General features: G+C 40.8%; 2 protein-coding genes across 4 annotated transcripts in view; both read left to right on the plus strand.

Annotated features, from left to right (window-relative positions):
* Window positions 1–744: 744 nt before the first annotated feature.
* The window catches only part of LOC137075310 (gamma-crystallin M1), a 36,907-nt gene continuing 21,142 nt past the window's right edge, over window positions 745–16,509 (plus strand). The window contains exons 1-3 of one of the 2 annotated variants that reach the window (XM_067443702.1): window positions 745–753; window positions 893–1,144; window positions 1,276–1,455. In XM_067443702.1, the coding sequence (XP_067299803.1) occupies window positions 745–753; window positions 893–1,144; window positions 1,276–1,455 (441 nt within the window). Of the gene's footprint in view, window positions 754–892; window positions 1,145–1,275; window positions 1,552–16,509 lie in introns of those variants that run through there. The other variant, XM_067443701.1, reaches the window with a different exon arrangement.
* The window catches only part of LOC137075318 (gamma-crystallin M2-like), a 61,826-nt gene continuing 47,442 nt past the window's right edge, over window positions 2,126–16,509 (plus strand). The window contains exons 1-2 of one of the 2 annotated variants that reach the window (XM_067443711.1): window positions 2,126–2,162; window positions 13,112–13,272. The gene's annotated coding sequence lies outside the window, so the exon portion shown is untranslated. Of the gene's footprint in view, window positions 2,163–2,207; window positions 2,361–13,111; window positions 13,273–16,509 lie in introns of those variants that run through there. The other variant, XM_067443710.1, reaches the window with a different exon arrangement.

A 16,509-nucleotide genomic window follows, 5' to 3' on the forward strand; every position in this document is an offset into this window, starting at 1 on the left:
TCATTTTGATGCAGGTAAATTTGATTTGATCTAGCAGGTAAATTGAATTTCTCTCTGCAAGAGCAATCCTGCTTGTAATGTGCATGTAAGAATTGAGGAAATTGCATTTTTCTGTTTACAAGTGCATTTAAAAAAAAAAATGTGTTGATAAATATAAAATCAAATATTTAGCATGTTTAATGAAAAGTGGCAGTTACAAGAGACTGCAAATGCAAAGAGACTAAAATGTCAAATGCACTGAATGTTGTATGTTTGTATGAGATGAATGCTTTTCTTGCATAAATAGCTTTTTATTTCCATGGTCCAAACATCTATTTTACCTTGTTTAAGTATAAAGTTACATGTATATTTCCTGAAGTTAGCTGAAGTCTATTTTGTTACTTTTGTAAAATAAAGTTTATCTAATAGAAAAACTATCAGCCATATTTTGTCTCTGTCCTGTGAATAAGGTCATTATGTCACTTGTGATATTGAAAGAACATTCGCTCTGGATGTGACAAAAGCTTTGTCTATACTGTAAAAGACAATGCATGAAAAGCTGCCAGAGATGTATGGATAAAAACTATTGTTTCAGTTTACAGGACCACTTCAGCAGAAGTCATACTGCTTGATCATCAGATTTTGGCATTTGAATAACAACAAAATGTGGGCCCCTGGTTCTTGTATAAAAACCACAACCAAAGGCCATCAAAGTACAGCTGGTACAGTGAGCTGAAGCACTGAGAAAAACAACACATTACCACCATGGGCAAGGTAATAGTCCTTGAAATAAGTATGCTTTATACAAATGCTTAATATTTGGTAGAAAGCTTTATAGGTTCATATTGCAGTCATTGTGTATTTGCTTAAAACATGATACAATTCAGTGTATTTTTTAAAATCCCATCGACAGATCATCTTCTACGAGGACAGGAACTTCCAGGGCCGTAACTATGAGTGCATGAGTGACTGTTCTGATATCTCCTCATACCTGAGCCGTGTTGGCTCCTTCAGGGTGGAGAGTGGTTGTTTCATGGTCTATGAGCGTAATGGGTTCATGGGAAACCAGTTCTTCCTGAGGAGGGGCGAGTACCATGACATGCAGCGCATGATGAGCATGGGCATGATGTTCGACACCATCAGATCTTGCCGCATGATTCCTCCAGTATGGGTCTTACTTTGTTAATGGTGTTGTGCAGATTTAGCAATGCACTATTTTCTTTCACAATTTTAATTGTATGATATACATGCATTGCTGAGAAAAAGCTAAATTAATTATCTTACTTTGTTTTACAGCACAGGGGATCCTTCAGGATGAGGATCTATGAGAGGGATAACTTTGGAGGGCAGATGTACGAACTGATGGATGACTGTGAAAACATCATGGACCGTTTCCGTATGTCCGACTGCCAGTCCTGTCACGTGATGGAAGGCCACTGGCTCATGTATGAGCAGCCCAACTACAGAGGCAGGATGATCTACTTTAGGCCTGGGGAGTACAGGAGCTTCAGGGATATGGGATATAGCAACATGAGATTCATGAGCATGAGGCGTATCACTGAAATGTGTTAAATCACTATATAGATGCAAATAAAATATTTTTTTCAGAACTAGCTTTCTTGTCCATTGTTTCATTAGATTACTGAATGGCTGACATTTTAAAAGGGTTATATCATGCATTTTTAAACAATTTGATATTTAATTTATTTTCGTTATACTTAGGCCTAAGTTAATAACATATCGGTAAGTCACATTTGTTAGGCTAAATCATTCATAATTTAGTCTTGCATGGCTTGCATCACTCTGAGCCTTAAAAATTAAACAGGGCCTTTTTTTCTTGAGCTTCAGGGAAATCACATTGTCACATTTGAAGTAGCAGTGCTTACTTTTGTTTTTGGATTTTATATCATGTTCAATAGGTACAAACATTTCAGAACACCTATTTTCAGCTTTATTTAAATTCATCAGCCTAATTTGAAATATGAAGGTCCCTCAATTAACTTTTTAGACTGCATTTAATTTTTTTTATATCAAAGTTTTCTTTATAAACCTCACCAAAGGTATAATATAATGAGAAAAATAATGACAATTTCTATTACTTACTCGGTTGTGGTTATTTGTTTTGCAATATACCTTTGACCTGTAGGGCGCGCTGACTACTCTGCACTGCGCATGCGTAAGAGGTCAGTTTTCTTTTTATGTTGTTGACTGAAGAGTGGAATGGAGACAGAGTTGATAACAATGAATAGAAGATTATGCAAAAGTTAAATCTGTTATTTTATTTTATTTTTTAGATTATATGTTTAAAGTGTTGTTTTGTTAAGATAAAAGTAAATTTACAACAGAGGTATAGTTTATTGTGACTTTCTCATCGAACTCCGGTGAGTTTTCTTCGAGCATGGAGCACATGTTCTGGTTATTTTAATATAAAGACATGACGATTTAGAGTCAACATTTAATGACTTTAAAATACAAGCATTATGATATTTAAATATTTAAAATATCTACATATGTATTGAGGTTTAGCGAGGGAATAAATAAACTCTTCAGGGTGTGACCGTGGACGAATTCAAACGAGGGAGGACGTGAAGGATAGACGTTAAATCTACAATGCGCGGTAAAGGGTCTTATCTAACATGTAAGTGAAGAAAAACGGTTTCATGTTTTTGGAGAGATATTTATTTTGTCAGCTGGACAATTGGCATACTATTAAACAACAGCTAAGTCTATTGAACACATTGTACTAACATTACACATCCTAGTTCCTGTCAGCAATTAAATATAGAGCTGTGGAAATTGCTGTGAATAACAAGCGACAACTTCTCACGTTGAGCACATGAGTGTCTCGTTTAATATCAACCAAAAACACAACACACAACCAACCCCCCAAGTGGGTGTTGACCAACGTCAAAAGTCAACGAGCAACAGACAAACTTAAAGGGACCACAAACCCTGAACAGTACTGTGTTAATCCTCGGCAGTATATAGAACCATATTTAATAACAAGGGTGAATTATGTACGTCTCATTCACTACACACGTCCCCCCAGAATTCACCATAAGAAAAAACAAAAACAAAAAGAAAGTCAACGGGGAGGTGGGCGTATCAAACGGCCGCAACGGCTGCGCTGTACAGGGGGTCGGGAGCACTCTTCTGTATCCGGAGGCGGGGCATAAGGTATGGGGAGCTTAGAAGGGGGGGAAACAAAGTGTTGGGGCAAAACAGGAGGCCGTCCACGTCGAGGGGGTTGAGCCAGGTCAATAGGCCTGTCCACATCCAAGTGAGCGGGTTTAAGGCGGTCAATAGAGAGTCTCTCTGGTTTACCGCCCCTGTCCACCACAAAATGTTTGTTCCCTGTCTCCAGAACCCGGAATGGGCCCTCGTAGGGCGGGCGTAGCGGACCCCTGTGAGCATCATGGCGAATGAAAACATAGCCAGCTGCCTGAAGTCCAGCAGGAATGTGTGACTGAGGGAGGCCATGCCGAGAAGTAGGGACGGGTGAGAAAAGCCTTGCCTTGTCCAGTAAAGTAGACCGCTGGAGGGTAGCAGACCAAGGAACTGTGGTGCTAGGCACAAAATCCCCTGGCACCCGCAGCGGCTGTCCATAAACGAGCTCCGCAGATGAGGAATGAAGGTCCTCTTTAGGCGCAGTCCTGATGCCTAGCATCACCCACGGAAGCTTGTCGACCCAGTTACTGTCTTTGAGGCTGGCACGCAGAGCAGCCTTCATCGACCTATGAAAGCGTTCACACAGTCCGTTAGCCTGTGGGTGATACGCGGTAGTGCGGTGGAGTTTAACTCCCAGGCTCTGAGCGACAGCATGCCAAAGCTCAGACGTGAACTGCGCTCCTCGGTCAGAGGAAATGTCTGAAGGCGTGCCGAAACGGGCAACCCAGGTGCCAATGAATGCACGTGTCATGTCGATTGACGCCACTGACGTCAGTGGTACAGCCTCAGGCCAGCGGGTTGTCCTATCCACCATAGTTAACAGGTGTGTGAAACCATGAGATGAGGGCAATGGACCGACCAGGTCTACATTTACGTGGTCAAAACGTCTTTCTGGAACTGGGAACGACTCTAGCGGGGCTTTAGTGTGGCGGTGTACTTTGGCCCGTTGGCACTCAACACAAGTGTTAGCCCAGTTTCTAACATCCTTCTTTAGGCCGTGCCAAACAAACTTTGCTGCAACCAGTTTCTGTGATGCTTTTGAACCTGGGTGGGAGAGACCATGGATGGCATCAAAAACTTGTCGTCTCCATCCAGAGGGGACGACCGGCCGCGGACTTCCTGTAGAGACGTCACACAGGAGCGTGGTGCCAGCATCACCAAAAACAACTTCCTCAATCTGCAGCCCCGTAGCTGAGGTCCTCAGGAGTTGTACACCTGGGTCTGTGGTCTGAGTCATCGCCATGCTGTTATAATCCAAACCGAGATGGACTGCCCCAGCCACAGCACGTGATAGGCAGTCTGCCACATGGTTGTTCTTGCCGGCAACATGCTGCAAGTCTGTGGTGAACTCGGAAATGTAGGAAAGATGGCGCTGCTGGCGAGCGGACCACGGCTCGGCCACCTTGGCCATAGCGAAAGTTAGCGGTTTGTGGTCCACAAAAGCAGTGAAATGTCGGCCTTCCAGCAGGGAACGAAAGTGTCTGATGGCGAGGTAGAGACCCAGGAGCTCCCGGTCGAAAGTGCTATATTTCCGCTCGCAGGGACGTAGCTGACGGCTAAAGAAAGCCAGTGGTTGCCAGGCCCCGCTTAACCACTGCTCGTAGACGGCACCGACAGCATAGTCTGAGGCGTCCGAGGTGATGGCGATGGGGGCTGTAGGAGAGGGATGCGCTAGCATTGTGGCGTTCGCTAGCGCTGCCTTAGTGGCAGCAAAAGCCTTGATTCTGCTCTCAGTCCAGTCCACGGCGTGCTTGGGTTTACCTTTCAAGGCCTCGTGTAAGGGCTGCATGAGCTGAGCGGCTCGAGGAATGAAGCGATGGTAAAAATTTACCATGCCGAGGAACTCCTGCAGCGATTTGACCGTGAGCGGGCGTGGGAACTGTGTTACTGCCTCCACCTTTGATGGAAGAGGGACTGCCCCTTCCTTAGTGACTCTGTGCCCGAGGAAATCAATGGTGGAGAAACCGAACTGGCACTTGGCTGGGTTGACGATGAGGCCATGTTGGCTAAGTCGTTCAAAAAGGGTTCGGAGGTGAGCCAAGTGCTGAGACTTAGATGTGCTAGCTACTAGGATGTCGTCCAAGTACACGAAAAGGAAAGGCAGGTCCCGCAAAACAGAGTCCATGAGGCGTTGAAAAGATTGGGCAGCGTTCTTAAGGCCGAAAGGCATGCGCAGGAACTCAAAAAGACCAAACGGCGTGATCACTGCCGTTTTGGGAACGTCCCTTGGATGAACTGGCACCTGATGATATCCCCGTACGAGGTCCACCTTGGAAAATATCACCATACCAGCCAGGTGTGCTGAAAAATCCTGTATGTTGGGGACTGGGTATCGGTCAGGTGCTGTTGCCTCATTAAGCCGCCTGTAGTCGCCACATGGGCGCCATCCACCGGCAGGTTTAGGGACAATGTGAAGGGGTGAGGCCCACGGGCTGTCGGATCGGCGGACTATTCCCAGGCGTTCCATGTTTGTAAACTCGGCCTTTGCGACGGCAAGCTTGGTCGGGTCGAGGCGTCGAGCACGGGCGTAGACGGGTGGGCCAGTGGTGGTTAGATGGTGCTCCACACCGTGTTTCACTGCTGATGCAGAGAAAGTGGGCTGAGTGAGGGCTGGGAAACTGGCTAGTAGACGGTGGAAATCATCAGAAACTGAAAGCGTGCTAGACAGTCGCATAGAGTCAGCCCTGCTGAGCGTGCACGTATAAGAGCAAAATGTGACCGCGTCAATCAAACGGCTGTTCTTAACATCCACCAACAGTCCATGCGCACACAAAAAATCGGACCCAAGGAGGGGAAAAGCGACCTTAGCTGTGACAAAGTCCCAGCCGAAATGTTGTCCTCCAAAACACAATTCGACGTACCTTGTGCCATATGTGCGGATCAGGCTACCATTGGCAGCTTCCAAAGGGGGGCCATGGCTGTCAGTCACCATGTCTAAACGGGATGCAGGCAGGACGCTCCTCTGTGCTCCCGTGTCACACAGAAAACGTCGTCCAGAGACGCTGTCACGGATGAAAAGCAGCCTGCCTACGCGGCCGACGCTCATGGCCACTACTGAGCGCCGGCCCTGGCGTTTCCCGACCCGCCGAAACTGCATGGTGGGCGACATTTGTTGGCCTTGTTTCCGAACTTCGCATGGTAGAAACATAAGCCTGATGGTTGTTGAGAGCCAGAAAACTGTTGTCGACGAGGAATTGTGGCAGCAATAAGTGTGGACTCATCTCGCGTTGCCGAAGCGATGTGCGCAGGAAAAAATGTGGACTCACAATGTCCCTGACTCGCCAGGAAAAACTTATCAGCCTCCTCGGCTAATTTCCTACACTCAGTAATTGTGGTGTTAGCTAGAGCAGCTCTCACTTGGGGAGGCAGCTGCCGCAGAAAAAGATGGGTGAAAAGAAAATCGGGTCTGTGCTCACCTAAAAGATCCAGCATACGATCCATGAGCTCGGACGGTTTGCTGTCACCCAGTCCTTGAAGGGAGAAAAGCCTGTTGGCTCTCTCAGTGTCTGACAGTTCAAATGTTTTCAATAAGTGGGCTTTGAGCGCTATATACTTGTCAGTTGCTGGAGGATTTGTAAGAAGGCTCACCACTCTGGATGCTGTTGTATTTCCGAGAGCAGACACAACATAGTAGTATTTAGTTGTATCCGCGGTGATCTCACGCAACGCGAATTGCGCTTCGGTCTGAGCGAACCATGCCGAAGCTGACGTTTCCCAGAATTCGGGGAGTTTAAGAGTGACGGCGTTCGCGGTCATGGTAGTGTCGTTTCTCTGGATACGTCCAGCAGACAAGAAACGGGGTCACCAGTGTGGAAATTGCTGTGAATAACAAGCGACAACTTCTCACGTTGAGCACATGAGTGTCTCGTTTAATATCAACCAAAAACACAACACACAACCAACCCCCCAAGTGGGTGTTGACCAACGTCAAAAGTCAACGAGCAACAGACAAACTTAAAGGGACCACAAACCCTGAACAGTACTGTGTTAATCCTCGGCAGTATATAGAACCATATTTAATAACAAGGGTGAATTATGTACGTCTCATTCACTACAGAGCTAACAAATAACTAGTAACATCGTTGCTTTAGACACAGTCGATAAAATCAACACACACACACACACACACACACACACACACACACACACACACACACACACACACACACACACACACACACACACACACACACACACACACACATATTACAAATCATAAATCGGTTATTAGTCATGTTTAATCAATCAGAGAATTAATGATTAACAACATCTTTATGATACGAAAATAGTTCAAATGTATGTGTAACAGTATATTGGATTCTTCCAGCTCTTAAAGCGACAGCAGCCTAATAAACTTGCTGCTGTCACTATAGACCAAACTTAACTTCCGGTGGATGTCAATAACAACAGATGCTAGGTTATCTTTCTTATGCGCTATCATATTTAATTCTAATCGTGCAACATTATCTTAATTCATATGTTTTTGTTTTTTCAACATGTTTATTATAAATAATCTCTTATTTCTGTCTTCAATATAGAGAGGGGGAAACGCCCCCATAAAAGCGTAGTTCACCCACAACTGAAAATCGTGTCATTATTTACTTACCCTCATGTCGATCACAACCCGTAAATATCTTAAAATTGTGTTCCGAAGATAAATGAGGGTCTTATGGGTTTGGAATGACATGAGGGTGAGTAATAATGACAGATTTGAATATTTTGTGTGAACTAACCCTTTAATATAAGATTAACCCTTCATAATATAAGAATAATATTGGGAAACTTAAACTTGTAGATAAAGTACCCTATTTGATTGTATATGAATGCATGCATCACAAAACTCCCGTGCTCTATGCACTGCCATTAACAGAGGATAAACCAGAAGTTGTTTTACATTCCATAATAAAGGCCTATTACATACCTACTTTAAATATTTGGCGGTAAATATAAATCCGATCAGTTATCCAGATGGTGACACTTGACGTAAACAAATGTAAACGCGCTGTGTCCTGATTGACTGATGAGCCAATCTGCTTCATTAGGATCATGGCAATCACATTTTAAAGGTGTCATGAACTGGCTTTTTTTCTTTTTTTATACTGTTGTCTGAGGCCAACTAATGACGTTTTTGTGGTTTTTACATTCAAAAACATCATAACTAATCAGTAATAGGCTATTTTCTACACTGGTTTTGAGGTGTAGAAAATAGCCTACTTCTGCACTGAAAAAATAAAACCCTTGGATCAACTTAAAAAAATTGAAGTAATCGATCACACGAAATATTTTACATTGACTCAAGTAAATAATTTAATTTAGTTTAATTTGAAAAGTTTAAATCCATGCAACCACTTTTTAAAGGTTGATCAAACTAATTATTTTATATTGGAACAAACTAATTATTTTAAATTGGATCAAACTAACAAATCATTATTTTATGTTGGAATAAACTAATTATTTAAATTAAAACAATGTAATATTTATAGGCCAACGTAAATTAATTATTTTAGGTTGTCTCAAATTAAGATGTCATCATTTAAAATGTATAATCAAAAAAAAAAAAGCTTTTAAAACATTTTGATCAATGACTATCATAACACTTTCCTTTAGAACGCATTTATATTTATTGTTCAATAAAGATGTTCACATGTATGAAGAACAGTCTGCTTAACACAAAAATACAAATTTGTTACAAATAGTCAAATCACCACTTTATGACATCACATTAGTAGTAATATTAAATTAGGAATGTTTGTCCTCACAACACAGTTCACCATAAAACATCCTAAAATACAATTAAAATATTAAGATACAAATGTATTTCATGTCCATAAATGTATATGATGATGAACAGTCTCTTTCAGCTGAACACCAGAGACAAATCCCGGAACTGCTCCTCAGACAGTGAACAGTGAACACTGCATCAGTTTCTGATAGAGCTGTAAGCTCTACATTTAAAGGGTTAGTTCACCCAAAAATAAAAATTCTGTCATTAATCACTTATCCTCATGTTGTTCGACACTCGTGAGACCTCTGTTCATCTTCGGAACACAATTGAAGATATTTTAGTTGAAATCCGATGGCTCCGAAAGGCCTTTAATGACACCAATGTCATTTCTCTCTCTTAAGACCCATAAAGGCACTAAAGACGTCGTTACAAAGCCCATCTCACTACTGTGGCGCTATAATCATTTTATGAAGTAACGAGAATAGTTTTTGTGCACAAAAAAAATGAAATAATGACTTCTAGTGATGACTGATTTCAAAGCACAGCATCCTGAAGCTTCAGAGCTTTATGAATCAGCATATTGATGAACTGAATTGATACATTAAGTTATAGTGATTTGAAGCTTCATGAAGCAGTGTTTTGAAATCTGCCCATTATTAGATAAGTCGTTTAGTTTTTTTGCGCACAAATTTATTCTTGTGGCTTCATAAAATGATTGTAGAGCCGCTGGAGTGAGATGGGCTTTGTAACGACGTCTTTAGTGCCTTTATGGGTCTTGAGAGGAAATGACATTGGTGTCAATGAAGACCTTTCTGAGCCATTCGGATTTCAACACTATCTATCTTCATCTGTGTGTGAAGATGAGCGGAGGTCTTACGGGTGTCCAATGACATGAAGGTGAGGAATTAAAGGTCCCGTTCTTCGCGTGGTTTTGAAGCTTTATGTTTACAGTGTGCAATATAACATGAGTTCATGTTTCGCGTGTAAAAAAACACAGTATTTTTCACACAATTTACTTATCTGTACAGCGCTGTTTTCTTGGTCCTAAAAACAGGCTGATGATTTCCTTGTTCTATGAAGTCCCTCCTTCAGAAACACGTAACGAGTTCTGATTAGGCCAGTGCTTTCCGTGATGTGATTGGACAGCAGCTTAGCGCACTTTGCCCGGAAAGGTCCCACCTCTTACCATAACGGGGAGATGCAAGCGCTTAATGTGCGCTCTTCTCCACGTGGGAGAGCAACGAGACCACGCCCCCTATTTTGTGTGTTCTTGTGGGCGGAGGGTTAGTCAACAAACGGTTCTAGTGACGTCATTACTGCAGGAAGTGCAGGGGTGTAGTCCAAGCCGGCCGTTCGCTGTAGGCTTTGAAAGGGAACTTCTGTTAAATAAAATATCTCACTTGGCATTGAACTTTGAGCTTTATAATTTTACAGGTATTATTTATGCTCTAACAGCAACATTTCACACTAACTAAAGTTTGAAAGATAGAATTGCGAAGAACGGGACCTTTAATGACAGAATATTTGTTTTTGGCCGAACTAAACCTTTAAATATAACCTATTTGTATGCAATATAGCAAGCAGGTTCCGGACCTCTGATCCTTCAATGACAATTTTAATGTCTTTTGGTGGATGAAGAGGATCCTCTTTCCCAGTGATAAAGATCGCCATGGTTGTTTGCTCCAGTTCTTCAACCTCATTTTCCTGCATAAAAAAGAAAGAGGAAATAAGTACATTATAGTTTCAGAACTCTCCCATTTTCAGCTCTTATACACTCTAAACTGAACTTGAGTGTTCACAGCTCAAAATTCAGCATCAAAGATTTCTCATAAATAGTGTTAAAATCTCATCTTGTGACCTGAGTTTCTCATCACGCCCCTATTTATTAAAAGTGGCTAGGAAAACCTAGACTATGACCATGTTAGTCTGAAGTTGTTATTTGTGTGAGCAAGTGAGAGAGATGCCCTTACCTGGTATTCTTTGAAAAGGTGCGCAAAAGGTTCGCCGAGGTAGATCAGAGATTTGAGGATGTATTCTCTTCTGATGGTGATGTCTGCAGTCTGAGTAAGAACAATAACTATGAATTAAAATTAAACAATAAAAAAAAAAAAAAAAAAAACACTATTCAGCCATGGATCCCACTGATTATCAAATTCATAGATACCTCATCTAAAACCTTCAATGTCCTGGTGGTCTTCTCTTTAACAACTCCTCCCTTGCTCCTGATGATCTCCAACAGTTTGGTGTAGTGCTTGTCCAACTGCACCAAGAACTTGTAATCCAACTTGTCTCCAAAGGAACTGTTGTAATTCGCATTAACTTAAATTGATCTTAAAAGTAGAGCATACAGAAATAAGTTTAGAAGATGGTGAACACAAAACAGAATCCCCAGCACAACCGTACTAAATTACAACAACAACATCTCATTAGTGAATCAACAGTTAGTCTAAAAATGTGGAATGCCAGGGTATGGCAAATGCCATACGTAAATGAGTAGTCGTGTGCCCAGTCTATTCTCTGCTATACGCCGACCTAAAACATTCACTTTCATAAAATCATCATCAAAGTAGTCCATATGTGACATCAGTTAGTTAATTCGAATCTCGAAGCATCGAAAATACATTTTGGTCCAAATATCACAAAAACTATGACTTTCAATCTACGACGTGTTCCTCAAAAAAAGATTAAAATGGTTCATGAATCAGTGAATTAATCAATGATTCGGATCGCCAATGTCACGTGATTTCAGCAGTACGGAACGTGTGTCGAACTCCCAAACTGCTGAAATGACGTGACATTGGCGATCCGAATCATTGATCAATTCACTGATTCACGAACCGTTTTAATCTTTTTTTAGGAACACGAAGGAGAAGACAATGCTGAATAAAGTCTTTTTGATATTTTTGGACCAAAATGTATTTTCAATGCTTCAAGAGAATCTAATCAACCAACTGATGTCACATATGGACTATGGACCATATGGATTAGCTTTCTGGAAATGGACAGTAAAGTGGGCATTGACTGCATATGCTCTGGGACTAAAATATAAAATATCTTAAACTGTGTGTGAAGATGGAGGTCTTAAGGGTAAGGAACGACATTAGGGTGAGGAGTTAATGACATTAATTTCATTTTTGGGTGAACTAACCCTTTAAGAGCTGGAATAGAGTGTGGCCCCTTTAAGAGCTGCGAGTTTCACTATTGAACTGCCGGTATTTTGTGTGTGTGTGGAACTGTGCCGCGATTCACGCAAACTGTGAGAAACACAGAGACTCAGGAGCACTCTTGTTCAGAAAAGTAACCTGCTTATTCGCCGATTGTAATGTACGTAGTTCAATACTGTAAGCAGTGATGGTGTTAATGATTTACCTCAGATATATGAGCAAGAGCTTCAGCGCGCTCGGATTGCAGAGAATGTGCTCAGCGAAAAAACACACTTTTCTTTTGAACTGGAGTCTAATAAAAGTTAAGCAGAAAATATTGTAGCTTATGTAGGCTATAACTGCACTTGTTTCGAGTAATGTTATTGTTAACTCTTTCCCTTGACATGGTCAATGCCCCTACAAAATGAATTTAGATAGTTTGCATGCATTTAGGTTATTACTCACCCACCCAATGAGGGGCTAAAATAACCGAACGTTACAGTTTGAATGAAGATTGCGAACATTTCGAGTGCTATCTTAAAAGTTAATTTACACGCTATCAAGCGTTAGCGCTGAAATTACGGCCAGACTCAAGTCCCGTCAGACATACTTGAGGTAAAAACGTTAACGGTAGACAAAGTTTATCTTACCTTATCAATGTTCCTCGTAGTTCTGTCTCGGAGCCTGGCTGAATGGGTCTGACGTCCGTTGAATTCAATATTTTATTGATCAAAGATAATAAAATAAAAATGTTTATAAAAAAATGTTTTTGATAGGATAATCCACCATTGGTTTCAGTACAATAAGTTATGTTAAAATTAAATATTAAACTTTCACACAGTGATATTTAATTTAATTTTAAATTAAAAAAGCTTTTCAATTAAGATTTACATCATTAAATGTAAAAAGTATATTTTTGTATAAGGGTACATATTTGTACCCTTTAAACACACCCCTATTTGCCATTAAGCCCACAACATGTTTTTTTGGGCGAAATTCTAAAGCTAAAGTTAGTTTAGTGTTGATTCAGAGCCGTTGAAAAGATCATCAATTATTAAATTAGTTAATTTCATTTCTATTTTCTATTTTAAAACAGGCACTCACATTTGGACTGATGGGCTTTGTCAATGGGAAGGACACTGTCTTATGATTTATGAAGCAAGCTATAAAAATGATCCAGCAATAAACAGTCAAAAGGAGAGGTGAAAAGGAAGATGATGACTTTCCAAAGCCTGAAGCTGAAGAGCATTGTAATTGGTGAGTGTTTTTTAATTCCTGATAGGATGACATACAATTTAGAAATAGTGCACTCAGATTTTATGAATAATTGGATTAAGAGATTTTTTTAATGTACAGAAAGAAAAACAAGTTGTTTTTAATTTTGGTAATTGATAGTTTTACTGTCTATATTTTTTTCTATTTAAGCATTAAAGAGTTTCAATTGTGTGTGTGGTTTTCTACAATATGGTGACAGTGGTAACTTCACATAATCTTCTTGGATGAGACTGATGGAGATGGTTATTGTATGGTTAAAGTTGACTATGTCTTATTATGACATATTGACAGTAAAGCTTATGGTACAGACCTGAATTATCTGAAGTTTGAATGTTAGTTGATGAATATTGAGATGTTGAAATGTTAAGTCACTAGAGTGATGAATTTTATTGAGATTGTGTTAGATCAGTGGAGGCTTTTGGTGAGGAGCACCACTTTTTTTGGTCAGGGGATAGAGATTAGAATTTGTAGCCTCTGGCTCTGACATTTTTTTAGTTGTACATATAGAGTGGAGTCTAAGCAGTGACATGTAATGAAGATGCATATGCGCAGTAGCGCATGTGAGATATGCTTTCATTTTTTCTCCAAAACCGTGTATAAGCAAATGCTCACGGTATGATAATCTTACATGTCAATATTGCAATGAACCGCCATTCCGGTATACCGCTGCAACCCTAATTACTACATTAAACCACTATATATAATGTTGAATTTACAATGTATAAAGATGCAATGGGGGAATATTTGTGGGTCCTGATAATACAATAATTAGAGAGTAAAATTAAACCTCTTTATTGTGTAAAATAGCTCCATATTAAAGGGGGGGTGAAACACTCAGTTTCAGTCAGTGTCATGTCAATCTTGAGTACCTATAGAGTAGCATTGCATCCTGCATATCTCCGAAAAGTCTTTATTTTTTTTTATAATTATATAAGAAAGATGCGCTGTTCCGAGTCTTTCCGAAAAAAGCCGAGCGGGTGGGGGCGTGTCGTGTGAGCGGAGCTAAATAATGACGTGTGCTCGCTGCTGCTATTGTGTTGAGTCGAGTGCGTCGTAAAGCTGTGTCATCCCTAACAGCGGGAAAAAAACTTTATTCAAAATAAAAATATGGCTTTTAATCAGATACAGCCATACATCTATGACCCGGAATCAGACCCAGAGGCTGCAGTTGAACAGGAGCAGCAGCAAAAACGACTAGAGCAGGACGTCTCTATGTGGTACAAGTTATACACTAACTATATAATATGCTTAGCGACTTGTGTTATTTACATATTTATACTTGAATTATATTGTCGTATTTTTGTCTTTGAAGGTGTACATGTGGGAAGTGCAGTTGTGCACGTGTGTTTGTGTGTTTATGTGTGGTTTGTGTAGACAGTAAGCGGACTGGTTTTGCACGGCAGGCTAAGTTAGTGTTTACATAGAAAGACACGGAATAGTAGCGCATTTGAATGAAGAAGCGTGCTTATTTAGTTCAACATATTTCCCCCCTCTTTGTGTATTGTTGTTTGGAGTGCTTTTACAATACACAAACATAAAGTTACACATATAGTGGCCAGCTAAACAAATGTACACGCTCGTTGTTATCGTTGGGACTGCTCCATCCTTCAGCATTAGGCGATCGGAAAATCCTGTGTCGAGCTGGGTCTTGTTTATGAAACAGTTGGCACCGAAATGCAGCGAACAGATATAAACATTCGCGCAACTCAGTTGCTGATCCGGAAAAGCAAATTACATCCACTGTTGCCTTAACGCGGGGTTTTTGGGGAATCTGTGCAGGACTGTCTTGGTCTGGCAACCAAAAACGCACTTTTTTGGTGACATTGTTATTGTTAAGGTAGTTGTTAAGGCCCATACAAGGAAATTCCGCCCCCATTAACGTCAAAGGGGACGCACGATCTCAAAAAACTTGCCGACACTTATGACTAACCGGAAGTAGTATTTTTGACAAAGAAATACTCCCATCAAACGTCCACCTTAACTTTTGAAACTTTGTCTATGTTTAGTATGGGATTCCAAGTCTTTAACAGTGTAAAACTAAAAAGATCAGTATGCATGAAACAGCATTTCACCCCCCCCTTTAACATATTATCTTCATGTTCATCGAAAAGTTAAAGGTCCCATGGCATGTTTTTTTTTATTGTTTTATAATGTTTCCTGGGGTGTACTTATATTGATAGTATGGTTTTTACATAAAAAAATGTCATAATTTAGAAATAAAGTGCTTTTTTTCTATACTGATATTAGCCCTCTGTTTAGAATGCTCTGTTTCAAGAGGCGTGTCTGCTGTGAGTCTTCAGTGAAAACACCCACTGTTGTGATTAGCTGACATCTTTGCATTTAAAATTAGATAACGTGCGGATGGGGACGTGGTTTAGTCAGGCACGAGCCATAGCAGCTGCTGCAGCGCTGCCAGTCGAGAGAGACAGAGAAACGGAGCTGGGGAAAGATTGCTGTGGAAGTGTTATTCTACCGAGTTTTTGAGAGCACACGTTTATTTTGTTTGTACCTGAGACCTCGAATAAACACGAGTGAACTTTGCAACGTTATTTCTCTCACAAAATGCTTTCACCACAGCTAACAACAAACACGACATGAATACAGTAAGAGCTTCTGTTGAGCATAATGAGCAGCGTCATTCAAACATGTGATTGACCAATCCGAACATTATAAAGAGTGTTCTTTGAATGCTCTCTCTAGTTTAATAGAGTTTAATTTAAATAACAGAATTGTTTTATGCTGCTAACAGAAACAACGTTACGTTGATGGTTTTAGTCACTGACTTGATTCACTGATGCATCAAGACAGCCAGCTGCAGGACTGACAGTCTTAAATGATTTAGAAAGAAAGTCTGTGTGAACTTGAATGATTAGCTACACATCAGAACTCATTGATCCCAGATCAGGCATTAATGAACACTGTTACTCACTGTTTGTGGTGGTGCTGTTGAATCCGTATGGTAAAGCCTGTGCTGCAGACAACCACTGATAAAACTGACTCCTTTCTCTACTAATTCTCTGGGTGGGCAAAGCAGAGGAAGGGGCGGTAACCTTTCCTGGTATGACGTCATAACAGGAGAATTCAAGATCAGCTCATCTGAGCTCTCAGTTTCTCAAAGGCATAGAAAAACAGCCTGAACTCGTTTTATACTGATCAAAATTTCTAGCAACTTGGGGACAATATTCAGGCCAGGGGAACTCATATTAATGTTGAAAAACC

This window comes from Pseudorasbora parva, chromosome 5 (assembly GCF_024679245.1).
Source record: "Pseudorasbora parva isolate DD20220531a chromosome 5, ASM2467924v1, whole genome shotgun sequence".
Lineage (NCBI taxonomy): Eukaryota > Metazoa > Chordata > Actinopteri > Cypriniformes > Gobionidae > Pseudorasbora > Pseudorasbora parva.